At 42.3% G+C, this 26,919-nt stretch overlaps 1 protein-coding gene across 1 annotated transcript in view; it reads right to left on the bottom strand.

Moving 5' to 3' along the window:
* CTSE (cathepsin E) overlaps positions 1-26,919 on the bottom strand; it is a 55,528-nt gene that overhangs the window by 13,383 nt on the left and 15,226 nt on the right. The window contains exons 5-8 of the mRNA XM_044288448.1: positions 24,893-25,092; positions 12,084-12,206; positions 10,689-10,830; positions 10,114-10,212 (exon numbers count right to left, since the gene is read on the bottom strand). Coding sequence (XP_044144383.1) covers positions 10,114-10,212; positions 10,689-10,830; positions 12,084-12,206; positions 24,893-25,092 — 564 coding nt within the window. The remainder of the gene's footprint in view (positions 1-10,113; positions 10,213-10,688; positions 10,831-12,083; positions 12,207-24,892; positions 25,093-26,919) is intronic.

The following is a 26,919-nucleotide window of genomic DNA, read 5'->3' on the forward strand; positions in this document are numbered from 1 at the left end:
ACAAGCAGGGAGGCACAAGATTCTTACCCCTTCCGTCTGTGATCGGGGTAATTCTGCGGTGGCCAGAGCTGAACTTATCCCATCTATCCGCCACTCACATCTGAGGCTCCTTCAACGTCATCACGCACCGCCTAAATTGCGGCCTATCGACCATGGAATGGTCACTACATCCGGAGATCTTCAAATAGTTAGTCCTCAGATGGGGGATGCCATAGGAGTATCTCATGGCAACCGAGTTCAACGCCAAGGTACAGAGGTTTTGTTCCCTAGACAGGGAGGACAACCCCCTGGCGATAGGCGCTCTGACAACACCGTGGAGGTTCAGGCTGGCGTACATCTTCCCTCCCCTTTCCATGATTCCGAGGGTATTGATGAAAATCCGTCAGGATCAGGCCTCGGTAATAGCCATCATACCATTTTGGCCCAAGAGATCCTGGTTTTCCCAGCTCATTCAGATGAGTCGGGGACAATATTGGAGACTCCCCCCGGAGCAGACCCTGGTGTCATGGGACACGCATCTCTGCCCAGATCTGCACAGACTCAACCTGACAGCCTGGAGGTTGATCAGTCCCTTCCCAGAGTGGATGGGCTCTCTGAGTCGGTCCTGAGAACTTTATCGCATTCCAGAGCAGAGTCTACTAAAAAGGCCTACTCCCGGATCATGAGGATCTTCACCTCTTGGTGTAGCTCCAACCAGGTGGCGTTTGCAGATCCGCCCCTCGCAGCGATCTTACAGTTCCTTCAGGATGGGATGGACAGAGGTCTCGCCCCATCTACCCTAAAGGTCCAAGTGTTTGCCATCTCGGCCTGTCTTAACAGACCATATTCTCGGGACCCTCTCATCAAGCGCTTCCTTAAAGGAGCGGAAAGATTGAAGCCTACAATACTGAAACCCGTCCCTCAATGGGATTTGTCAGTTGTTCTCAGGGGGCTAGCATCCCCCCCCTTTGAACCCTTGGAGGAGGCAAGTTTTAAATTTTTAACACTTAAGATGGTCTTTCTTCTGGCCATAACTTCGGCCAAAAGAATTTCGGAGCTACAAGCTTTCTCCGCGTTATACCCATATACCATGTTTCTACAGGATAGGGTCCTTTTAAAATTTCTACCTTACTTTAGACCTAAGGTTTCAACCTTTCAGAATATTAATCAGGTAGTCTCTCTACCTGTATTACTCTCTGCCTCCTCCTCTGATGTCCCAGTGCGACATCCACTGGATATATCTAGATGCCTTCAGATCTATGTGGATAGATCCAAAGAATTCAGGTTGGATGAAAATCTCTTTATCCTGTTTGCCGGTAAGTCTAAAGGCCGTAAGGCGTCTAAAACGACTATTAGTCGCTGGGTCAAGGAAGCTATCAGGGAAGCTTTCACCTCTCAATCCTTAGATCCTCCGGAGTTTGTGAGGGCCCATTCTACAAGGGCCGTAGCTACCTCTGTTGCGGAGAGAAGTCTTCTCCCCCTAGAGTTGATCTGTAAGGCAGCTTCCTGGAGCTCTGAATCAACCTTCATCTCCCATTATAGGATTGATGCTAGGGTATCAGAGTTTTCGGCCTTTGGGCAGACAGTTCTTGCTTCTGCCGAGCATGAGGACCCTCCCTAGGGGATTCTTCTTGCTATCTCCCCATCTGTGCTGCTGGTAGGACGTAAGGGAATCGTTAATTTCTAACGATAATTTGTTTTCCCTTAGTCCTAACAGCAGCACACAAATTTCCCGCCCTAAAGCATTTTTTTCTTGTGATATACACGGTGGGCTGGGGGATGAACCCCTCCCTTTAAGGGAGCTGGAGTTCTTTTATTGGTTTATTCTTTGGGCTCATTAAACATTCCGCCGGTCCTACCAGTCCACGGGGGGCAGTTAACCCCATCTGTGCTGCTGTTAGGACTAAGGGAAAACAAATTATCGTTAGAAATTAACGATTCCTATCTAAAAAAATTAGCATATCATGAAAAGGTTCTCTAAACGAGCTATTAACCTAATCATCTGAATCAACTAATTAACTCTAAACACCTGCAAAAGATTCCTGAGGCTTTTAAAAACTCCCAGCCTGGTTCATTACTCAAAACCGCAATCATGGGTAAGACTGCTGACCTGACTGCTGTCCAGAAGGCCATCATTGACACCCTCAAGCAAGAGTGTAAGACACAGAAAGAAATTTCTGAACGAATAGGCTGTTCCCAGAGTGCTGTATCAAGGCACCTCAGTGGGAAGTCTGTGGGAAGGAAAAAGTGTGGCAGAAAACGCTGCACAACGAGAAGAGGTGACCGGACCCTGAGGAAGATTGTGGAGAAGGACCGATTCCAGACCTTGGGATCGGTCCTGCGGAAGCAGTGGACTGAGTCTGGAGTAGAAACATCCAGAGCCACCGTGTACAGGCGTGTGCAGGAAATGGGCTACAGGTGCCGCATTCCCCAGGTCAAGCCACTTTTGAACCAGAAACAGCGGCAGAAGCGCCTGACCTGGGCTACAGAGAAGCAGCACTGGACTGTTGCATGTCATTCGGAAATCAAGGTGCCAGAGTCTGGAGAAAGACTGGGGAGAGAGAAATGCCAAAAATGCCTGAAGTCCAGTGTCAAGTACCCACAGTCAGTGATGGTCTGGGGTGCCATGTCAGCTGCTGGTGTTGGTCCACTGTGTTTTATCAAGGGCAGGGTCAATGCAGCTAGCTATCAGGAGATTTTGGAGCACTTCATGCTTCCATCTGCTGAAAAGCTTTATGGAGATGAAGATTTCATTTTTCAGCACGACCTGGCACCTGCTCACAGTGCCAAAACCACTGGTAAATGGTTTAATGACCATGGTATTACTGTGCTCAATTGGCCTGCCAACTCTCCTGACCTGAACCCCATAGAGAATCTGTGGGATATTGGGAAGAGAAAGTTGAGAGACGCAAGACCCAACACTCTGGATGAGCTTAAGGCCGCTATCGAAGCATTCTGGGCCTCCATAACACCTCAGCAGTACCAGAGGCTGATTGCCTCCATGCCACGCCGCATTGAAGAAGTCATTTCTGCAAAAGGATTCCCGACCAAGTATTGAGTGCATAACTGAACATAATTATTTGAAGGTTGACTTTTTTTGTATTAAAAACACTTTTCTTTTATTGGTCGGATGAAATATGCAAATTTTTTTAGATAGGAAATTTGGGGTTTTCATGAGCTGTATGCCAAAATCATCAATATTAAAACAATAAAAGGCTTGAACTACTTCAGGATCTTGACTGGGGAGAGTTGTAGCCGCCGCCCAGCGAAGTGAATATTGATGAGCTGGGTGGGGCTTCAGAACGGCAGTTGGGAGCGGCTGGCTGGGCGCAATTTGAGATTAAACGCCGCCCCTTGGGCAGATTGGTGACGAGACAGGCAGGTTATAAAACTTTATTTTTTGGTATTTATAAGGTGGACATGGGGGATCCTTAGATGCTTTTAATAGACTGTATAAGACCTGTAATGTCATATATATAACTAAATATGCTGATTTGGCCTGTCAGTGTCCCTTTAAGGAACTCTCCCCATATGTACTTCGAACACAACATAAAATGCACTAAGCACTTAGAATGAATATAAAAAAAATGTCCATGATACCATGCCAATTATTTAACAGCAGCACATAAAGTTCCTTTGGGTCCATATCAAGATCTATGTTTGTGTTTAGTAAAAGCCAATATTCTTTTCACCCAATGGCTGAATTTTATTCTGGTGCAATACGTTTTTATAGATGCCAGTTTGCTAAAATCCACGTTAGACAGTTCTTTGTGAGTTAGCCTTATTCATACAATGCATTTGGAAAGTCTTTAGACCCTTTCCGTTTTTCACTTTTTGTTATGTTTTCATGGGACAACCCCTTTAGATAAATGTAGGCCAGAACTGCTGGTTTCAGCAGAACCAGTTGACCACCTAATGTGCATGGGGGTCTCACAAATCTTCACAGAAAACAGATTAAGGGGAGATAAGAATTAGTAATTTGGTTTTCAACTGCCCAGTACTTTTGTTTTCCCAGAGACAAGCCACTAGTAGAGGGTTCTTGATTTGGCTTTCTCCTCTCACACTGTTTAGAAGGAACTTTCACCAGTTATCTGGGTTGTGTGTGTGGCTAGCTTTAGACTTTATCTTGGTTGGATTGGGAGGAGTAAATGCCAACTCCATAGTGTTTGCACGGTAGCACACCTGGTCATATTGTCAGAGCATACATGGAAAGATTTAAGTGGGTAACACATATCACAATAATTTTTTGTGTGTTTCAAGACTGCAATTGTATAAATTGAATGGGTAGTACAAGGCCATGTTTATTTTTCATTACCATAGGCGGTGAATCACCCGGCATTGATCCTGGATTCCTGTCTATGCATGGTGTGTATATTTACATGCTATATTTGCATTGTAGATGCTTTAGTTACTGTAATTAGGAACAATGATAACATTATTAAAGTGAGAGAAAGTTCCAGTTCCAGTACTATTAGTAAAAGCTTTTAGATCTATTCCATTGAGCCATAGTGTAAAGTTATTTTCTGACCAACATTAACGTTTTTCATTTTCTAATCCTCTCCAAACTAGAGCTTCCCATCTATCCTTGTTGGGTTCAGCACTTTCTATCCCCTTCCAGTTTGCTTGATTTCTGTTCACACAGTGTTTGTAGTGTATGTTCCTGATGTACAATATGTTCCTGATGTACAATACAATATTTTGAGTATATTAAGTATGACCTAGTCCCAGACATATATAACTCTGTCATATACAGTAGTTGCATATGTTGCCCATTTACAGCTACAGTGGATATAAAAAGTCTACACACCCTTGTTAAAATGTCAGGTTTCTGTGCTGTAAAAAAAATGAGACAAAGATAAATCATTTCAGAACTTTTTCCACCTTTAATGTGACCTATAAACTGTACAACTCAATTGAAAAAAAACTGAAATCTTTTAGGTGGAGGGAAGAAAACAAAAATAAATAAATAAAGTGCATGTAGCTGTGTTCAGAATTAGGGTACTTTCACACTTGCGGCTGGACGGATCCGGCAGGCTGGTCTCCCTGTCGGATCCGTCCTTCCGCTGTTTCGCAGTATCGCCGGACTGCCGCCCCGTCCCCATTGACTATAATGGGGACGGGGCGGAGCTCCGGCGCAGCATGGTGGTGCCCGGCGAAAGCCGCCGGACTAAAAAGTCGGACATGCAGGACTTTTTAGTCCGGCGGCTTTCGCCGTGCACCGTCGTACTGCGCCGGAGCTCCGCCCCCGTCCCCATTATAGTCAATGGGGACGGAGCGGCGGTCCGGCGATACGGCGAAACAGCGGAAGGATGGATCCGACAGGGAGACCAGCCTGCCGGATCCGCCCTGCCGCAAGTGTGAAAGTGCCCTTAAGCAATCACATTCAAAATCATGTTAAATAGTAGTCAGCATACACCTGCCTCCTATTTAACACATCATTTAAAGTGCCTCTAATTAACCCCAAATAAAGTTCAGCTGCTCTAGTTGGTCTTTCCTGAAATTTTCTTAGTCGCATCCCACAGCAAAAGCTATGGTCCACAGATAGCTTCCAAAGCATCAGAGGGCTCTCATTGTTAAAAGGTATCAGTCAGGAGAAGGGTACAAAAGAATTTCCAAGGCATTAGATATATCATAGAACAGAGTGAAGACAGTCATCATCAAGTGGAGAAAATATGGCACAGCAGTTACATTATCAAGAACTGGACGGCCCTCCAAAATTGATGAAAAGACGAGAAGAAAACTGGTCTGGGAGGCTACCAAGAGGCCTACACCAACATTAAAGGAGCTGCAAGAATATCTGGCAAGTACTGGCTGTGTGGTACATGTGACAACAATCTCCTGTATTCTTCATATTTCTGGGCTATGGGGTAGAGTGGCAAGACCAAAGTCTTTTCTTACGAAGAAAAACATCCAAGCCAGGCTGCATTTTGCAAAAACACATCTGAAGTCTCCCAAAAGCATGTGGGAAAAGGTGTTATGGTCTGATGAAACTAAGGTTGAACCTTTTGGCCATAATTCCAAAAGATATGTTTAGCCCCAAAACAACACTGCACATAACCAATAGTGATGAGCGGGAGGTGCCATATTCGATTTTGCGATATTTCGCGAATATTCGAATGAATATTCGTGTTATATTCGTCGAAATCGAATATTCGTAATTATTCCAATTATCGCGAATAATATACGAATTTTTTTTCGCGTATTGCGATTATTTATCTTGATAGTATAAGGCAACGTTCCTATGCTAATTGACTATGGCTAGGCTAATATGTGTATTTTACGAAATTTCGTGATTTGCTCTAACTTCGTCTCTTAGAATATTACGAATATTCTAAAAGACGAAGTTAGAGCAATATTACGAAATTTCGTAAAATACACATATAGATTGTAATTTAGCTAATATACTGCTATAATCCCTTTTTTTGCCTCTAATTTTTTTTTGCCTCTTCTGAACTTTTTTTGTAAAATATGTACACTATTAAAAAATATTACTATAGCAGTATATTAGCTTAAATACAATCTATGTGTATTTTACGAAATTTCGTAATATTGCTCTAACTTCGTCTTTTAGAATATTCGTAATATTCTAAAAGACGAAGTTAGAGCAATATTAAGAACATTTGCAAAAGCCGAAATTGCGATGCGAGTAATATAATACGAAATAATCGCATGAAGATTTCAACTTAGCACTGCTATATTCCATATTCTAGCCTAATATGGAATATAGCAGTGCTAACTTAGCACAGCTATATTCCATATTAGGCTAGAATATGGAATATAGCAGTGCTAAGTTGAAATCTTCATGCGATTATTTCGTATTATATTACTCGCATCGCAATTTCGGCTTTTGCAAATGTTCTTAATATTGCTCTAACTTCGTCTTTTAGAATATTACGAATATTCTAAAAGACGAAGTTAGAGCAATATTACGAAATTTCTAAAAGACGAAGTTAGAGCAATATTACGAAATTTCGTAAAATACACATAGATTGTATTTAAGCTAATATACTGCTATAGTAATATTTTTTAACAGTGTACATATTTTACAAAACTTAAGTTCAGAAGAGGCAAAAAAAATTAGAGGAAAAAAAAAGGGATTATAGCACTATATAAGCTAAATTACAATCTATATGTGTATTTTACGAAATTTCGTAATATTGCTCTAACTTCGTCTTTTAGAATATTCGTAATATTCTAAAAGACGAAGTTAGAGCAATATTAAGAACATTTGCAAATTTCGCAAGTTGCGATGCGAGTAATATAACACGAAATAATCGCATGAAGATTTCAACTTAGCACTGCTATATTCCATATTCTAGCCTAGTATGGAATACAGCAGTGCTAACTTAGCACAGCTATATTCCATATTAGGCTAGAATATGGAATATAGCAGTGCTAAATTGAAATCTTCATGCGATTATTTCGTGTTATATTACTCGCATCGCAACTTGCGAAATTTCGTAAAATACACATATAGATTAGATTGTAATTTAGCTAATATGGAATATAGCAGTAAGTTGAAAACACCACTGACTGGAGCAGCCAGGAAGCCAGGAATCCAAAGGACAGGTAAGAACAACTTTAGAAAAGTGGGAAAGAAAAAAAATATTATAATAAAAAAAAAATACGAATATTCGAATTCGCGAATATATAGAACGATATTCTAAATATTCGCGAAATCTCGAAATTGCGATATTCGAGAAAAAAATTCGTAATTCGAATATTCGCGCTCAACACTAATAACCAAAAGAATACCATACCTACAGTGAAGCATGGTGGTGGCAGCATCATGCTTTGGGGCTGTTTTTTATTCAGCTGGAAATGGGTCCTTAGTTAAGCTAGAGGGAATTATGAACAGTTCCAAATACCAGTCAATATTGGCCCAAAACCTTCAGGCTTCTGCTAGAAAGCTGAACATGAAGAGGAACTTCATCTTTCAGCATGACAACAACCCAAAGCATACATCCAAATCAACAAAGGAATGGCTTAACCAGAAGAAGATTAAAGTTTTAGAATGGCCCAGCCAGAGCCCAGACCTGAATCCGATTGAAAATCAATTTTTTTTTATATCACAGAAACCTGACATTTTAACAGGGGTGTATAGACTTTTTATATCCACTGTGTGTGTGCATATATATATATATATATAGAGAGAGAGAGAGAGAGAGAGATAGATACAAAGACTCCAGCTAAGTCGTATTTGATGCAACTTGTTTATTTTGCGTACAAAGATGGTTGCTGCGGCGAAGTGACGTTTCGGCAACTCTGTGCCTTCATCAGACTAATGCCGCTGGTGGGAGAAGAAGTCACATTGGTGTGGACGCAGTGGGGAGTGTAACATGCGGTAATACAGGCGCCTCTATCTCCCAGCGGTATTACCGCATGTTACACTCCCCACTGCGTCCACACCAATGTGACTTCTTCTCCCACCGGCGGCATTAGTCTGATGAAGGCACAGAGTTGCCGAAACGTCACTTCGCCGCAGCAACCATCTTTGTACGCAAAATAAACAAGTTGAATCAAATACGACTTAGCTGGAGTCTTTGATTCTATTGCTAAAGGGGTGGGAACCCTACTCCAGCAGAATATCCACTGAGTGCTACAAGGACTCTGCTTGTATATATATATATATATATATATACAGTGAGGAACAGAAGTATTTGAACACCCTGCTACTTTGCAAGTTCTCCCAATTATGGAGGGGGTCTGAAATTCACATTGTAGGTGCATTCCCACTCTGAGAGACAGAATATCAGGAAATCTAATTGTATGATTTTTAAAGAATGCATTTGTCTTGCACTGCTGAACATAAGTATTTGAACACCTGAGAAACAGAAAGAATTCTGTCTCTCAAAGACCTGTTACTGTGCCTTTAAAAAGTTCACCTCTACTCCACTCATTAATTTTATTTAGTAGCACCTATCTGAGCTCTTTAACCCCTTAAGGACTGTGCAAAATCTTCTGTGCCCTGCCGTGTGCCCAAACAGCGGTGTACGACCACATATGGGGTGTTTCTGCAAACTGCAGAATCAAGGTAATAAATATTGATGTTTGTTTTGTTGTTAACCCTTGATGTGTTCCAGGAAAAAATTGATTAAAATGGGAAATCTTAAAAAAAAAAAAAATTTCAAATTTCGCCTCTATTTTGCTTAAATGGTTAACAACATTTCTAATACCAGTTTTGAATATTTTGCGGTATGTCATTTCTAAAATGGGGTCATTTATGGGTTGGTTCTATTATGTAAGCCCCACAAAGTGACTTCAGAACTGAACTGGTCCTTAAAAATCATACAAGGTGATTTCCTTTTTTTTTTTTTTTTATTCTGTCTCTCAGAGTGGGAATGCACCTATAATGGGAATTTCAGACCCCTCCATGATTTCTAAGTGGGAGAACTTGCAAAATCGCAGGGTGTTCAAATACTTCTGTTCCTCACTGTACATAAAGTGTAACCTAGTAGGCTTTTCAATACAGTTAAAAAGGGGGTACCAGTGAATTCCACCTAGATGTCATATCTACCACAAGGCTTATGTTTCAGCGGCTTCATAATAACCAGTATGTATGATGGAAAATTAGCCTATACGCTTCTTCTGTCATCACATGAGCCCACTTTGCCACACTATGCACTGTGGTCACTAGCAGATAAATTTACTGTAACCACCTACGTTTCACGGACACATCCCAGCTGGTGGTATGAATCCCACTTAGACCTCCTTACACTACAGTGGAATAAAACATCAACCTCTTCATCTACACTAAAACACCAAGAAAGGAGGCCACAAAAGTACATGACATTAACCCCTATAATTCCTTAAACCACTAGGAAAGATTTATTTAGTGTAAAATATTTTTTTCCCTATTTTCTGCTTTATAAACCTTGGTGCGTCCTATAGCCAGATGTGTCTTATAGTCTGAAAAATAAAGTAGGTGTTGGTTCAAACTGCCAAACAGCCAGAGCTATCTCTTATGGTCAACTTACTAGACATGGGCCCACGAAAACTTATCTCAAAACTGAAAAGACATATATACTGGTAATAAGGTAATAAGTTGTAATTAACATCATTGATTACAAAAGTCACGTTGGGCATGGAGCCTAGATTCCTGCAACTCACGCCATACTACAATGATTAACTTACCGGAAGTATATACTGCTCAGGTAATAAGTTGTAATTAACACCATTGATTACAAAAGTCACGTTGGGCATGGAGCCTAGATTACTGCAACTCACGCCATACTACAATGAAAGAAAGTTCAAGATATAGGTTACTACTTTTCCAAGGCATAGACTTGCTATTTTGTTTTCGAGGAACAGTGCAACTCTTGACCATGGGACGTGCTTGGTATTGCTTCCCCGATGCAGTCAATAAATGGTGCTAACCTATAATACCAGATAGAGTCCATGAACAAGAAAGATGCTGTTTCTGGGGAAAAAATTGTCTCTATCTCCTATAGCCCATTCAAATAAGAATGATAATATATATCTACAATAATATAGTACAGCAATACTGAAAAGTAACGATATGGAGATACTTGAATTGAGTTAGAAAAGAGCTCCAGAGAAATAGATGAAACAAGATTTCTATAAAATGGAGAAGAGTGATAGGTGATATATGAACATAAGTATAGAACATCTGAGGAATAAACTATTGTTTTTGCTTTTTATCAAAATATGGTATAAATCATATTACAAATTCCATCATCACATATTACCTCTCCATCTGTTTCAGTAACTCCAATGTACCCTTGTAGCAACAGAATATCAGATGATGGTCCTGCAATCAAAGAAGTTCCAGTGTCTACAATGGCCTGACATCCTTGGCTACAAAATGCCTCTTCTCCTCCTACCAGGATGCTGAACAAAATATGGAATCGTTATTTTCTTACAGTAATACCTTGACTGGAATAATTACATGTACTGAATATAATATTGAAACTAAATTACCACTAAATAATTTAACCCCTTAGTGACCAGCCTGTTTTGGGCCTCACTGACCAAGCGTTTTTCTTCCTTTTTTCATCGTCGCCTTCCAAGAGCTATAACTTTTTTATTTTTCCGTCTGTGTAGCTTTATGACGGCTTGTTTTTCGCGGGACAAGTTGTAGTTTTTAATGGCGCCATTTTGGGGTACACATAACTTTCTGATTAACTTTTATTAACTCTTTCTGGGAGGGAGATGAGAAAAACAGCAATACTGCCACTGCGTTTTTACGTTATAAATTTCACGGCGGTCATTTTTCGGTATCAATAACATAATATCTTTATTCTCTTGGTCAGTACGATTACAGTGATACCAAATACATATAGTTTTTTTTAGATTTTACTTTTTAAAAAGAAAAAAATTTTGTTGCATTGCAGCTTCCCAAGACCCATAACTTAATATTTTTTATTTCTATGGAGTTGTGTGAGGGCTTGATTTTTGCAGGACGACTTGTATTTTTCAATGGTATCATTTTGGAGTGAATGATCGCTTGTTATGTTTTTTCAGTGGCAACTAAGAATAAATTAGGAATACTTTTTTTTTTTTCTTTTTTACGGCATTAACAGTAGGGGATAAGTTACATGATATTTATGTACTCCGGGTCGTTATGGATGTGGCAATACCAAACATATGGGGAAGATATTTTTTTTGCATTTTTTTTTTATTGAAAAGTGTACTTTCAATGGAAAAAAAGCGTCATTTTTTTCCGGGATTTTTTTATTGAATAAATGAGGTAAATTTACCACTTAATAATCCCACAAGGGGACTATAACAGACAGCTTTTTGATTGCTTTTAAAATGCAATGCACTATCCCTATAGTGCATTGCATTTTAATGGCAATGCTATTCTGATATTGAAATTACTGAAGGCTGGTCTGGGGCCTACATTAGACACCAGGCAGTCTTCACACACATCGGCACCCTGCAATCGCATTTGTGGGGTGCCAATGGGATACAGAGGGAGTCCAAAAAAGCGGCGGCCTAGCCCAAGGTCCATTAGTGACCGCCGTAAAAACACGTATGGGTGGTCACTAAGTGGTTAATATATCCCTTTAAATGTTTATGGTCTTTACATTCCTTAGGTCTTAGACGCTTAATTGGGAAGAGCCAGACTTTCAAGGGCTTACCTATCAACTTGGATCTGCCAGTATCCATGTACAGTAACTGGCACCCAGTTCAGTTGACCTGAGAAACGTGATGTGTCATAGCCACCAAACAACAGCTCTCCACCATCTGAGGAGTTTGGATCCCTAAGAAATTAGATTTCTAGGGATTATTAACAATAAAGATTACCAGGCTATACATTTTATTTTCATGGGTTGTATTACAATATATAATGTGTCTTCACAGACACACGTTTGCAGTTTATTCTGTATATTATATGTACATAGGGGGTCATTTATCAAACTTGTGTAAGGTAGAACTGGCTTAGTTGCCCATAGCGACCAATACACCAGTTTGATAAATGACCCCCATAGTCTTCCATTTTCTGTGGGCTAAACACATGTAGATAAAAATGTCAGCTTTAAGCCCATGTTGTTTAACTTACTTAGGATTGTCTGAAAGAAAGAAGGACTAAATAAGAAAGTTACCGTTTGCAAGGTTTTTGTACTGAAGTTTCCTGGGCACTTACCTGGGCATCTTGAGGCTCAGGGCTTCTATCATGGCAGTACTGATAGTACTGCAGTCAGGGGCCTAGGCCTAGCCACATGGGCAGCCTCATTAGTATTCACTTAAGTGCAGTCAATACTAATGAAGCTGTGTGGCCTGTAGGAAGGCGCAAGGGTCCGTCATTGACGGAAGGTATGTGTCACTGAGATTCCTGGCCTCGGTGAGGTAAGAGCCGGTATTATAAGTGTCAGCGGCAGTTAGTGCTGACTGACACTATTTATTTGTTAGTTAGTATGACTGTAAAGCCGATCCGGGCCGGCTCTTATTGGGAGCAGCCAAAGTGCAGGGTGGGTGGCGTCTCCCCACGCTCAAGGCTGGGTTTTAGCTGGGATAAAAACTCAGCCAGCAGTCTCAGCTGTGGGGATTATCTTCCACTTCACAGTGAAGCTGTGGAGACGCTGTAGTTTTGGGAGCTCTCTACGCTGAGGTCTGAAGGCCATGTGTCAGGCGAGCAGGCCGCCTTACAGCCCGCAAGTGGACTTTCTGAGGCCGAGCATTCAACCAGGTGTGAACTGACACCCAGGATACCAGGTGAATGTTATTTAGTTTATTCTACATGTGAACAAGCACCAAGCCTTAAAAGGGACTGTTCTGTTATGTTATGCGTGTGAATAAACACTGAAGATTGATTTAAAACCTGGTCCATTGCCTCTATATTGCGTCCGCTAACCTGCCTACCAGAGCGAATCTCCACAGGCCTTTTGTTTAGATATTGGTTAGGGGAGGCCTTTCCCATCACATATTAAATAAATATGTGCTGTAAATATTAAATATATAGTATATTACTTAAACTGAAGGAAAGTAATTTGCTCCATTTTTTACAGTGTACTAATCACCATGAATAATATGTTCACTATATTGTGGGGGTTATAATGATTACAGAGATATCAAATACTGTTTCGTGATTTAATAGTATGTTACAAAAAAAGCATTTATTGTAATGTTTTTTGCTTAGTAATTTGTTTGTAATAATAACTTTGCAGAAAAATATCTTTCACCCTAAAATAAAATAAGCTAGAAAGTAAAAGTTACTGTTTTCTGCCTTAACTTTTACTAAAGAAATTATTTCACAGGTCTTGGATAGGAGTTGAATTCCAGACCTTCCAAATAGTAGGCAGACAGCAGCAGCCTAAGGCCTCATGCACACCACCGTTCAGTTTTTAGCAGTGTGCAAATTGCGGATCGGCAGAACACGGAAGCCGCTTGGGTGCCTTCCGCAATTTGCTGAACGGAACAGGCGGCCCATTGTAGAAAAGCCTATTCTTGTCCGCAAAACGGACAAGAATAGGACATGTTATATTTTTTTTTGTGGGGCTACGTAACGGAGCAACGGATGCGGACAGCACACACATTATTTGCGGCCCCATTGAAGTGAATGGGTCCGCACCCGAGCCACAAAAACTGCGGCTCAGATGTGGACCAGAACAAAGTTCGTGTGCATGAGGCCTTACCCACTACTCTATAGAAGTGCTCTACAGTAAGAATTTTCTATCCCTAAAATGCTATTAAATTGTATTAATGTTTTCTTCCCAGGCATAATATTAAGTGTTTAATAGCTTTTTAGGCACAGAAATTCCTACCCTTACAAGAGAGCAATCTTATAGAGTAGTGGGAAGTCCACTGTCTGCTATGCAGAAAGTCTGCGCTTCAATTACCAGCAGATCTGTTAAATAACTTTCTTACTAAAGGTCATGGGCATATAAATGTAACTTTTATTTTCCAGTTTTTCTTTTATGGGAAAAGTTATATTTTTTGCAAAGTTATTGTCACTAACAAAATTAACAGAGCACAAAAAAACATTACAATAAATGTGTTTTGTAACATAAATATAGAAAATTCAGGGGTTGGCAGCACTACTCATCCCACTCATTTGGGTACTGACCAGGAAATGGCTTACAAGCCAAATGGTGCGCACAGATAGAGATCCTGGCTGGGGGTCCCAACTCATCCAGACAATTCAATAATCCGCAGCACTCGCCGGTAAATGATGAAAATAGTGGTGATTTATTCACTCAAACAGCCAGTATACAGCGACGTTTCGACCTCAGTTGGTCTTTATCAAGCAGTCTTGATAAAGACCAACTGAGGTCGAAACGTCGCTGTATACTGGCTGTTTGAGTGAATAAATCACCACTATTTTCATCATTTACCGGCGAGTGCTGCGGATTATTGAATTGTCTTTGTAACATAAATATAAAACATTTTGTATCATGTAATCATAGTATTCTGTACAATATAGTGAACATATTATTTAAGGTAACCAGTAAACAGCATAAATAAAAATGGCGCACGCTATTTTCTTCATTTAACCTGTGATAAAAGTTGATAGAAAATCTTATTGATGTGTATGGCAAAATAGCTTCATGCAAAAAAAAGTTATGGCAATGAAGATGTGAGAAGGGCTGGAGAGGCCCACACGGTTTGCCTGTATGGTGCCCTAAAATTCATGATGGCAGCCCTGGGTGGGGCTTAATGGAGTTGTCCAAGATTTATATTTTTTCAAATGGCAGGGAGCATATCAGGTTAATTGAATTTTTTTATTTTATTTCTACCACCCAGATCCCTCTCTGCCCCATCCCACCACTCCGTCCTCCCCACTGGCCAATGTTAACCTAATTGCAGTAATTATGTGGCCGTATACCGCACATGACCACTGCATCCAATTACTGGACTTAGCAGCTTTATACCACTGAACCAAGTGATTGGTTGCAGTCATCACCTGTGGTATACAGAATGTCATTGCTGCAACCACCACATTACATCATGGTCGCAGTGAGATTTCTATGCTGAGCGAGCTGACTGGGAGTCGCAGGGGAGCCAGAACTGATCTCTTAAATCTCCCAGCAGCTAGATAGCGAGTGTGCCGGGCATAAAGATCACACGGACACTGTCATCACTCACTGCTGAAAGTGTACCCATGTCAAATAGGGCAGTAAATATATATATGTATATATATATATATATATTATATAAAGCTGAGTGTATGTATGTGTGTATGTCCGCTAAAGGAATCCGCCCAGTCACATTTATGATCACAAAACTTTGCACAGCCGCCTCCTGTGAGTCGGGGAACGTCATAGACTATGTTTTGAGTGGAAATTATCACCCTGCGCTTTCCAATTATTTGCCAAAAAATACGCCTAGTAACCTAACAGCCAGGCGCAGACTGGCCCACCAGGGTGGTGGGGGATTCTTCGGTGGGCCCCCAGTCTCCTGCGCCTGAGATAAGATAGAGGCAGTGGCGTACCTCCAATAGAGGCAGACCACGCAGCTGCTATGGGGCCCCTGGGGGAAGGGGGCCCGCAGTGGAGGATAGGCCCCGCCCACTAATTACACTTGTATGGCTACTAGGGTTGCCACCCGTCCGGGATTGACCCGGACAGTCCGGGTTTGTAATCCTGTGCCCGGGTACAAGCCTTTCTTAGACCCGGGCACAGGATTATTGTATTCATTCAAACTGCAGACAGTGAGTGTGGAGTCCGTCCGATCGCATAAGCTGCCTGTCGGCTGTCACTAGTGACTCACACTGCGGCGGCCGGGTGATCAGCTGAGCGGAGTGGAGCGCAGGCTGAGCGCTCCCTCCCCCTCCTCCTCCTCCTCTCCCCTCCTCCTCCTCTCCTCCTCTCCTCCTCTCCCCTCCTCCTCCTCCTCTCCCCTCCTCCAGTGATGCGGCTCACTCACTGTTCAGTAGTCTCCGGTCTCCTCCTCGCTCTTCCCCTGCCTCCCAGTCCCTCCCTCCTTCTCTCTGATAAGGAAGTCAGGTCCACAGGAAGTGACATCAGAGAGAGAGGCAGGGAGGGAGAATTGAAATCATTCTTCCAGCAGCTCCAGGCTCCAGCAGCCTGCCCATGCCCAGCCCAGACTGTGCCCACTGTGCCCTGCCAGTTTTTCAACCTGACCAAGACACCAGATAATCACTTACTACTTCTAAAAAGGTATAAATATAAAACATTTGAAGTGTGTATGTAACAGTGTTTAAACAGCCTCAATTCTGAATCTGTCAATCAGAAAAAAACATTATGTTATGTAGCTGACTGACATTAGCGATGGGCTAATGTCAGCAGTATATAACAGTATGTTTTATAACTCCCTGCCTGCTGCTGCCGCTGTTCTCTTAAAATAAAGATGTATAATATGCTAATGAGCCTCTAGGTGCTATGAGGGCATTGCTGCAGCACCTAGAGGCTCCGTCTATTCACCCTTTGGCAGTGGCACGCCCACGTCCAGTTGATTGACGTCCAAGTTCTCCTCTTCGTCCCGTAAATCCCGCACCTGCGCCGAATACTAAACGGGACGGCGCAGGCGTGGGATCAGGGGCGTAACGATCGCGGTGCGACAGCGACCAGAAGTGGAGGCGGGACATGGGCGTGGTTGGAGGTGGAACATGGGCATGGCTGGAGGCGGGACATGGGTGGGGCCTGGAAGGGGGCCCTCCCTCCCTTCTGTTCGGGTTTGGCTTGAAGAAAAGGTGGCAACCCTAATGGCTACCTGAGAAAGTAAGAGGTGGAGAAGGACCTTTGGTGATGTCATCAACCATGTGACCAGTGCAGGAAGCCAATAAATAGCAGAGCAGCAGAAATCTAAAGGACCTTTGGTGATGTCATCAACCATGTGACCAGTGCAGGAAGCCAATAAATAGCAGAGCAGCAGAAGTCTAAAGGACCTTTGGTGATGTCATCATCATGTGACCAGTGCAGAGGACTGGTGAAAGACCTGTGGCATATCACTGTGAGGGGGCGGAGCTTCTGTGTGGTGCCTGGAGGAGAGGTTAGTGGTGTTCTGGGATAACCCATAACATCCTAGAAAAGCTGGGAGTTGTAGTTTTGTCGTATTATTATATGTTTCTCAATGTAATTTAAACGTATGCCCTAGTACAGGCTGGTAATGCTGGGAGTTGTAGTTCTCTTCTCCTATACCCCCTCTTTTAAATGTATACTGATGCCCCATAATAAGTCTGGCCATACTGGGGGTTATAGTTATTTCTTTTTAAAGCTCTTACCTGGTACAACTAGATGATGTCCTATAATCTGGACATGCTGAGAGTTGTAGTTCTCTTTTCTTAGGCTGGATTCTCATCACAGTTTAGTTTTCCGTTTTGCATGCAGGACTTTTTTCTGTCTAAAATAAAGGATCTCCGACAGATATGGCATAAACAGATGCCAAATGTGCAGGAACTGATGCTTGAAATACAGGATCATTTTTTTTCTTTATTTTTCTGTTCATCTAACGGATCAGAAGAACTGAAAACTAAATGCTGATATGAACCCGGCCTTATACTCTGTGTAATATCTACTTGTATCTGATCATAACAGCCTGGACATGCTGGAAATTGTAGTTCTCTCCACTTTCACCTCTCCCTGTGTTGCTCCCTAATTTCCAATAATAATCTGGTGATGATGAGACTTGTAGTTCCCTTGTCACTATTATAATGTTCTGCAGCAGCTGAGGTGAGTATTAGGCTTTGTTCACATCTGTGCTGGTGACGTTCGCTGTACTGCCGTCATAGGAGCAAATCAACGAAAATCACTGCAGTTCCGGATCTGGCACTTCATGGACGACAACACCCGACGGATCCCGCTGACTATGATGAGATCTGTCAGGTTTCCATCTTCCAGGCTATAAAATCGTGTCTAGCATTTATGACTTGATCCACGAATGAGGCCCCAACACAGATGTGAACGAAGCTTTTTATGTTCTGCAGCAGCTGAGGTATGCATTAGGAGGTTCTGACAGTTCATAAGGTAAGGGGGGCTATGGTGGCACTGGTATACTATTATGCCAGCACCACCATAGCCCCCCCCCCCCCCCCAATGAGCTGTGCTTGTGTGCTGCTTATAGTGGAAAGTGCCCTAAGACAATGAATGGGGACAATCAAAAGCGGGTTTTTTCCCTGTATTGAGATCCTATGACGGATCTCAATACCGGAAAATAGAAACGCAAGTGTGAACGTAGCTCCTAATGTCTACACGGCTGCCCTGGCTTCTCCAGGGGAGAAGCCAGGGCAGGTGGTGGGATGGGCCAGTGGACGGAGTTAGTGGGGCCCCATTAAGATTCTTGCTATGGGGCCCAATGATTTCTATGTACGCCCCTGGATGGAGGAGTAATTATTTCTCCTTTCTAAGGAGAGATAATTATTGTAGTCACTAGCTGGCAGTATTACACAGTGATGCAGCCTCCTACTGGTGTACATTGTACAGGAGGCCCCGCAGTATCCTAAGCTTCCCGGGCTGCTGGCAGTGAAGGAGGAGAGAACATGTCTGGCCATCCTCCTGCCCTCCCTGATATCAGAAAACTGTGGATGCTGGAGAGAAGGATTCCTCTGCGGTACTGGGCTGATTTCTCAGGTGTGTGACAATAGTGAGCTGTAGGAGACTGTAAGGGGGAAATAGGGGATTTTTTTTAGAGCAGACACAGATCTGTGCATGTGTGCTGCTGTCTGCAGAGTTCAGAGTGGCATTGGGGGGACTCTGTCCTAGGTCCCCCCCAATGCCTCTGCTTTAGGTGCATTCCCATAAGTGCCTCAGCTCCAGTTGCCCCCACTCTAAAAGCACCCCTAATATTGAATCTTCTCCAGTTGCCCCCCTAATACCTCTGCAGCTGCTCCAGGATCCCCACTATTACCCTGCCTCAGGTGACCCTAATGCCTCTGCTTTAGGTGCACCCCCATAATTGCCCCAGCCCCAGATGCACCCACTCTAAATGCACCGCTAATATTGCCTCTTCTCCAGTTACCCCTGCTCCAGGATCCCCACTATTATCCTGCCTCAGGCGACCCTAATGTCTATGCTTCAGGTATGACCCTTTGCTCACATTGCTCCTCTAGCATCTTTGCTTGGGCTTTGTTAAAGGTTGTGACCTGCAAATGAGGTTGGACTTATTCCCGAACAATTCTGCACAGTGTTTGACATTCTCCAGTATTGACACGTATGGTTTATATGGCAGCAGTGATGATATTCCATATTTACAAGCATCACTGCTGCCATGTAAAGAGATACTGGTGGTGGAGTGGGGGAGGATTTAAAGGGGTTATCCAGGTTTTCAAGTTATCCTCTCCATAGAGCATAACTATATGAATAGTGGGGTCTGATTCTGCAACCCCCACTGATCCCAGGAACGGGTCCTGTTCCCCCTTTTTATGTTGTGACAGGCTACACATATGCCCTGCTGCTCCATTCATTCTCTTTGGGACCACTGGACTTAGCCAGCGCTATACTCTGCCATCTCCGGTGACCCCACAGAGAATGGATGGAGAGGCAGGGCATATGCTCGACCTGCCACTCAGTCAAGAAGTGGGATCAGTGCGGGCTCCAGCATTCAGACCCCATGGATCACTTAGTTATCCCCGATCCTGTGGATAGAGGATAACTAGAAAAGTGGACACAGGCCCTTTAACAGGCGAGCATTTGTATATTAGTTTGACACATATTTTGGGCCAGATTTTTTTTATAACATATATTTAATTTTTTTTACACCCAAAGAAAACCTTTAAGGATAGGGAATATGAAAGGGGAGACAGCTATGACACGACAAGTGATTAGTGTCTGATTGGTGGGGGTCTGACTGCTGGGACCCCCATAATCTTAAATGGGTTGTCTCACTTCAGTAAGTTGGATTTATGATTTATCATGTAGAGAAAGTTAATACAAGCCACTTACTAATATATTGTTATTATCCATATTGCTTCCTTTGCTGGCTGGTTTCATTTTTCAATCACAACCTCACTTCCAGGCACGGTTCAGGTGCACACTCCAGCAGACACGCCCCTTAGTCTTGTCCTCTAAATAAATTAGAAAAAGCTGGCTGGCACTCAATTATAAGGATTTACATGGTTCCATTATTTACATCCAAAATGTATTATAGTATTCGTACCAATATTAACTATAATACATTTTGGATGTAAATAATGGAACCGTGTAACTCCTTATAATTGAGTGCCAGACAGCTTTTTCTAATTTATTTCTAATTTAGTGATAAATTTCATGCCAGACATTTATGCTTAAAGGGGTTAAAAGGGATTGTCTCCGCATAGGCGAACACCTTTACCTATAGTGTGTAAGCACGGCCACCAATATTGCAGATCTGTCAAAGCCATGGATACAAGCAGTGTATAATGTGATGGAAAAGAGCCAATATGGAGAATAAGAATACATTAGTAAGTGCCTTGTGTTGCCATTTGTTGAAGTGAGGCAGCCCCTTTAAGTGTGCTACACTTAAAGGGGTTGTCCAAGTTACGGAAAAAAAATATACAGCACTGTAAATCTGATGGGCAGCAATATATAACTAAGCTAAGCAAGTTTTAGGTAAAACAAAATTCTATTTCCTAATTTCCCTGGTTCTCTTCTGGCCCTTTGTTTACATGCAATAACATCAATCTCTGCCCCTCCCCCTACTCTGCAAAGGGAGTGAATAGGTCTGCCCTGAGTGACATGTCTGACTGCTGGAATACTGAGTAGCATGTTGTATGGGTAGGACTACAGATCCCAGCTGTTCAATGGCATTGCTAATACACACAGGATCTTCCCCCTACCTGTTGTGCAATGCTCTGCAGAACTCTGTCAGCTCCTGTGCCCAGCATTTGTCTCCTCACTGCCTGCAGCTAATTGGTAAAGCCTTTAGCCCTGAGTCTGTGCTGCTGAAGGGGTAAGAATCCAGGGAGAGAGCAATAAGCAGCAGCCGTCAGTGCAGGGGGCGTGGCCAGCACTGTTATGCCTTTGTACAGACTCACATTTGCTCTCTCAGGCTTGTGCATGTACCATCATGTGAGCAGGGAGAAAAGCTGACATCACAGGTCATCCTCAGTGAAATCTGAGAAAGGAGCAACTACAGATGCAGTAAGTGCATGGTAAAGCTGTTACAAAGAACAAAAAAATAACTCAGACAACCCCTTTAATAGGGTTAGGCAAAAAATGTCTTGGTGCGTGCATTGCATGTTTCCTATGTGTGATAGGAACTGTATGGGTCTTATTTCTGACTGACTTAAGAGCAGGATATCCATATATGTGAAAGGCTACTTTCACACTTGCGGTAGCAGGGTCCGGCAGGCTATTCCAGTGGGGGAACAGCCTGCCAGATCCGTGCTTACGCTAGCCCATCGTGCCGCCGGAGGTCCGGCCGCAGCACAGCAAACATGCCGAGAGGCGGCCGGACAAACACTACAGCGGACTTCCGGCGGCACGGTGGGCTAGCGCTAGCACGGATGCGGCAGACTGTTCCCCCGCCAGAACATCCTGCTGGACCCTGCAAGTAAAAAAGTAGCCTAAATTCTGCCACATGTATGTTTGTGCATTTTGTGTGTCTACCATCATACTTCATCTTTAATATTTGTGTTATCACTGTAAGGCCCTTTGCAGACGAGCGTGTCCGGATTAGGTCCGGATGCGATCAGGGAAAATCGTGTGAGTAGGTACGCAATTGCAGTCAGTTTTGACTGGGACTGCATTCCGATGTTCAGTTTTCATCACGCGGGTGCAATGCGTTTTGCACACGTGTGATAAAAAACTGACTGTGGAACCTAGACCCGAACCCGGATTTCTTCACTGAAGTTCGGGTTTGGGATCGGTGTTCTGTATATTTTATTATTTTCCATTATAACATGGTTATAATGGAAAATAATAGCATTCTGTAATTCAGAATGCTAAGTAAAAGGTGGGGTTAAAAAAAAAAATATGTAACTCACCTCATCCACTTGATTGAGCAGCCAGGCTGCTCTTTTTTCTTCTTCTTCTTCTTCTTCTTGCAGGACCTGGCTGGAAAAGGACCTTCGGTGATTCAGCGCAGGTCCTGCTGAATTAAGAGATATATATATATATATATATATATATATACACACACACACATATTGTATATGAAGTATTTATGGCATGCTTTAGCGAATATGTGAGGGAGGCAGTGCGGGCAGCACAGCGCAGTGAGGGAGGAAAGTCTTCACTATTCAGTTCTGCGCTGAACAGTGAAGACAGGCAGCTCACTGTCAAATGTCAAATACAGGGTCAATTTTTACATTAAATATTGCAAAATCAATAAAGTACAGGTGAAACACGAAAAATTTTAATATCATGCAAAAGTCCATTGATTTCAGTAATGCAACTTAAAAAGAATTGCATTAATGCAGCTTAAAATTTGAATATTGTGAAAAGGTTCAATATTCTAGGCTCAAAGTTTCACCCTCTAGTCAGCTAATTAATCCATACCCCCTGAACAAAGGGTACCTGAGATTGTGACTTTGGGGTTTCATAAGCTGTAGGCCATAATAATCCAAATTATAACAAATAAAGGCTTGAAATATCTCGCTTTGCATGTAATGAGTCTATCTCATATATTAGTTTCACCTTTTAAGTTGTATTACTGAAATAAATGAACTTTGCACAACATTCAAATTTTTCGAGTTTTACCTGTATATTGAAAAAAAAAAATTATTATCAATGTCCCTACATATTAAAAAAAAAAAAAGGCAGTTACACTTTAATGATCGCTTGATCCTACAGACAGGGCACAGAAGGGAGGTTCCTGCTCCAGTGAGTTGTCTTACAGCCAGACACAGAACATTGAGGAGAAGTAGGAGGAAGACATGGCTGAGTTGCTGGGATACATAGATTTTTTTTTTTTTTTTTTTTTTACAATCTCTCAATTCTTAGTGACCCAACTAATTATATATAGATATAAATATATTCAACTCATCTTTTCATTACATTTAGAAAACCCTCCCCTCCCTCCCCCCTAGTCTGTGGTGCGTCAAAGCAGGACCCCTATAAATGAAACATCTTGACCTCAGCTAGTCAATCCTCCAACCACCCCATATCCTATTCCACTGGTCCTCAACTTCCCTCCGTTTATATATAATTTTCTCGTAGTTTTTTACCTTATCGGTTAAATTTATCCATGTATTTATGTCTGGAGTGAATCGGGCAAACCAGGTCCGACTGATCAAAACTCTAGCCAACATCAGTATTCTGCTCAGGAAGATCTTTTGATACTTGTGATTTTTTAGTTTGGAAAGATCATTAAGCACAAATACTTGTGGTTCAAAAGGAATTCTAATTTTTAGTTTATACATAATACAATTATTAATACTATTCCAGTAATTTATAAGTTCTGGACAAGTCCATATCATATGGAGAAAGTCCGCTCCTGCAGTGTCACATTTGGGGCAGTTGGACGTGTCTCTTAACCCGCATTTATTCATCCATAGGGGAGTAATATATAATCTGTGGCAAATATAGAATTGTATTAGAACATGGTTGAAGTTCTGGGATAGTGAAACCAAATTCCCGAAAATATTCTCCCACCCTTCTATTTGTAAATTCGGACAATCCGCCTCCCACGCTTTTTGTCCTGGTGAGTGTGTATCTGGGATACATAGATACATAGAGAAGATTTCTTTATATAGCTCTTAGTTTTAAAGGGAACCAGATTTGCCATATGCAACTAATGATATGGTGCTGTCGATCAAACCACTGCAAAATCATTGCTGTGTATCTTAAAACTGTCAGTCTAGACATTTTGAGGTAAACCTACTTTGAAAATGCATCTTTTCATATGAACATTTGGGTCATGGAGTCATCAAGGCATCTTATTGTGCCCGATGCCTAAACTGTCAGTTTTAACAGACACAGAAATGGTTTTGCTGTGGTGTGACCTACAGCACTGTATCATTGGTTGCATGTGGCAAATGTGCTGATAGGTTCCCTTTAAGTGTAATATGAGGATCGAAGGAAGAGAGGAGATGAAGGGAGCAAGATCCGGCACACATCATTTTTGTTGTGTATTTTCTCTGTAGAGTGTTCCTTTAAAGGGGTTGGCTCATCTCTCTACAGTACACTGGATGGATGGCTCGGCTATTTCCATCAGCCCCATAGAAGGGAACGAAGTGCTTGCGCAGGACGCTTCCCATTCCGATAGAAATTCATGGTGGGCGGCTGTCACTTTGAGGGCACCGTTCTAGGTGGGACCTGCATCTATCAGACACTGGGGGGCATATCCCAGCAGGGCAGATCCTAGCCTATCCTATACCCCCAGTTTATGAAAACGGCCAACCCTTTTAAGCCTTAGCACCATATAGAGTGGCTCTTTTAGGATGCCTTCACATGTCGCAGACTTTGTTGCAGAAATTTCCACGACTGAAAATCAGTTCCATTTATATGAATGGGGCAACAAGCACATGGATGTCTGCAAGTCCCATTCAGATGAATGGAAGGGATTTTCAGTTGCGGAAATTTCTGCAACAAAAATCTGCTGCATGGGAAGGCATCCATACTGCAGATCTTACCTGGTCATGTAGACTCCAAATACTGGCTCCTCCACTAAATTCTGATTAATCATATTGTCAAAGACTGGGGTGCAATCATCCACAGCAAGGGAAGGGTATGCAAGACCCAAAATTCCATCAAAATTTGCATCTTGGAAGGTGCTTCCAGGCTCAGACACACTTTCTGCAAATACCTGATTCTGTACAGTTATACCTTGAACCTTAAAGATACAGAACATATAGATTAGGCATGAATGTATCAAATAGATAATATGTACATAAAAACTATGCATAGACAAAATATCCAAATCCCATAGATGCATAATGGGGGTAGACATTAGTCTGTTAGATTTCTGACCTTCAAATTTAAAAATATGCAGATATATTAAAAAAAGCTAAAAAAGTGCATTGTTTGTAGAAATATCTATAAAACTTGGAACAGAAAAACAAGTCTTTTCATTCATATATAGGGGCAATAGAGGCACATTTTATTAAGGCTGGCGTTTTAGATGCTGGTCTGAATAAAGGCCCATAGTTGGCGGCGCCGGCCTCTCCATAACTTCAGAGCATCCAGTGCCAGTTCTAAATGTAAGCCAGTGACCATTTCTACCCCCTTCCCCGCCCACAATTTTAGACCCGGTGTGAGCAGGAACAAGTCGCAGACTTTGGGCTCATGCACACGACCGTGCCCTTTTTATGCGGACCGCAAATTGCGGCTCCGCAAAAAACAGATTCCGCCTGTGTGGCTTCCTGCAATTTGTGGAACGGAACAGGAGGCCCATTATAGAAATGCCTATTCTTGTCCGCAAAACGGACAAGAATAGAACATGCCTCATTATTTTTGCGGGGCAACAGAACGGAGCAACGGATGCGGACAGCACACGGAGTGCTGTCCGCATCTTTTGCGGACCCATTTAAATGAATGAATAAAAATACAGCCCGTATACGGAACGCAAAAAAAGTTCGGGAAAAAAGAGTCCTTTATGGGAGATTTATATCAAGACTGTGCTTTCTGCACCAGTTTTGATATCCTCTGGGCTGCTGGATGATGCACCTAATATATGACAAGGCTTGCGCCTCATCTTATATAACCCACATCCTCTGGCAGTCATTGCACCCAGACAGAAATCTTCAACAGGTTGGAGCTGGCGTAAATGAAGATAAACTTGTTGCTGCTGACCATGCTCATTCCCACCATCGCCACATCCCTTTTTGGAAAAGTGGCGAGGGTGGCTTAAAAACGGCCACTTGTGACAATTATTTCAAAAGTTGCATTTAAAAAGTCACATGCAGTTTGTGACTTTAACACCACTTTTCTGGTGCAAACTAAATCATAAATCTTCCCCTTTGTATCCAAATGCAGTATGTCCATCTATGCAGCATGCAGAACCGAAGAGGGGCTGAACAGCAAAAATCTAATTAGGGTCCCACTGATCCGGTTGAGAGGGGATGTCACATGACATTGTACGGTCCAGTTCACACTTCTGTTATTTGATCAATGAGCCAAAACCAGGAGTGGAGGCTACACAGAGATCATGTATAATGAAAATGTACCTGTTCTGTGTTTTTGACCCGCACCTGGTTTTGGCTCACAATTACTGATGGAAATAACTGATCAAATAACTGACGTGTGAACAAGGCCTAATATGTTTGCTTAAACGGGGTTTGTCGAGGATAGGAAAAAGGTCTGTTGCTTTTCTAGAAACAGCACCATGCTTCTCCATGAGATCTGGACAAGCTGATATTAAGCTGCAATACCAGTCACAGCCCATGGGCAAGGGTGTCGCTATTTCTGGAAGAAAAAAAAAGCAGACCCTTTCAAAATGAGCTTGAGTACCAGAAACAGCCTGGGGACAAAAAAATCTACCTGAACAACCTTTTTTAAGTATCAAGAGATGTGGAAGTTCTTAAGACTCCAGGTAAAACTGAATTTTTAGTTTTAGGGTCCATTCACACATCCGCAAATGGGTCTGCATCCGTTTCGCAATATTGGGAACGGGTGCTGATCCATTCATTGTCAATGAGGCAGAACGGGATGCGGAGAGCAC

This window comes from Bufo gargarizans, chromosome 3, assembly GCF_014858855.1.
Source record: "Bufo gargarizans isolate SCDJY-AF-19 chromosome 3, ASM1485885v1, whole genome shotgun sequence".
Lineage (NCBI taxonomy): Eukaryota > Metazoa > Chordata > Amphibia > Anura > Bufonidae > Bufo > Bufo gargarizans.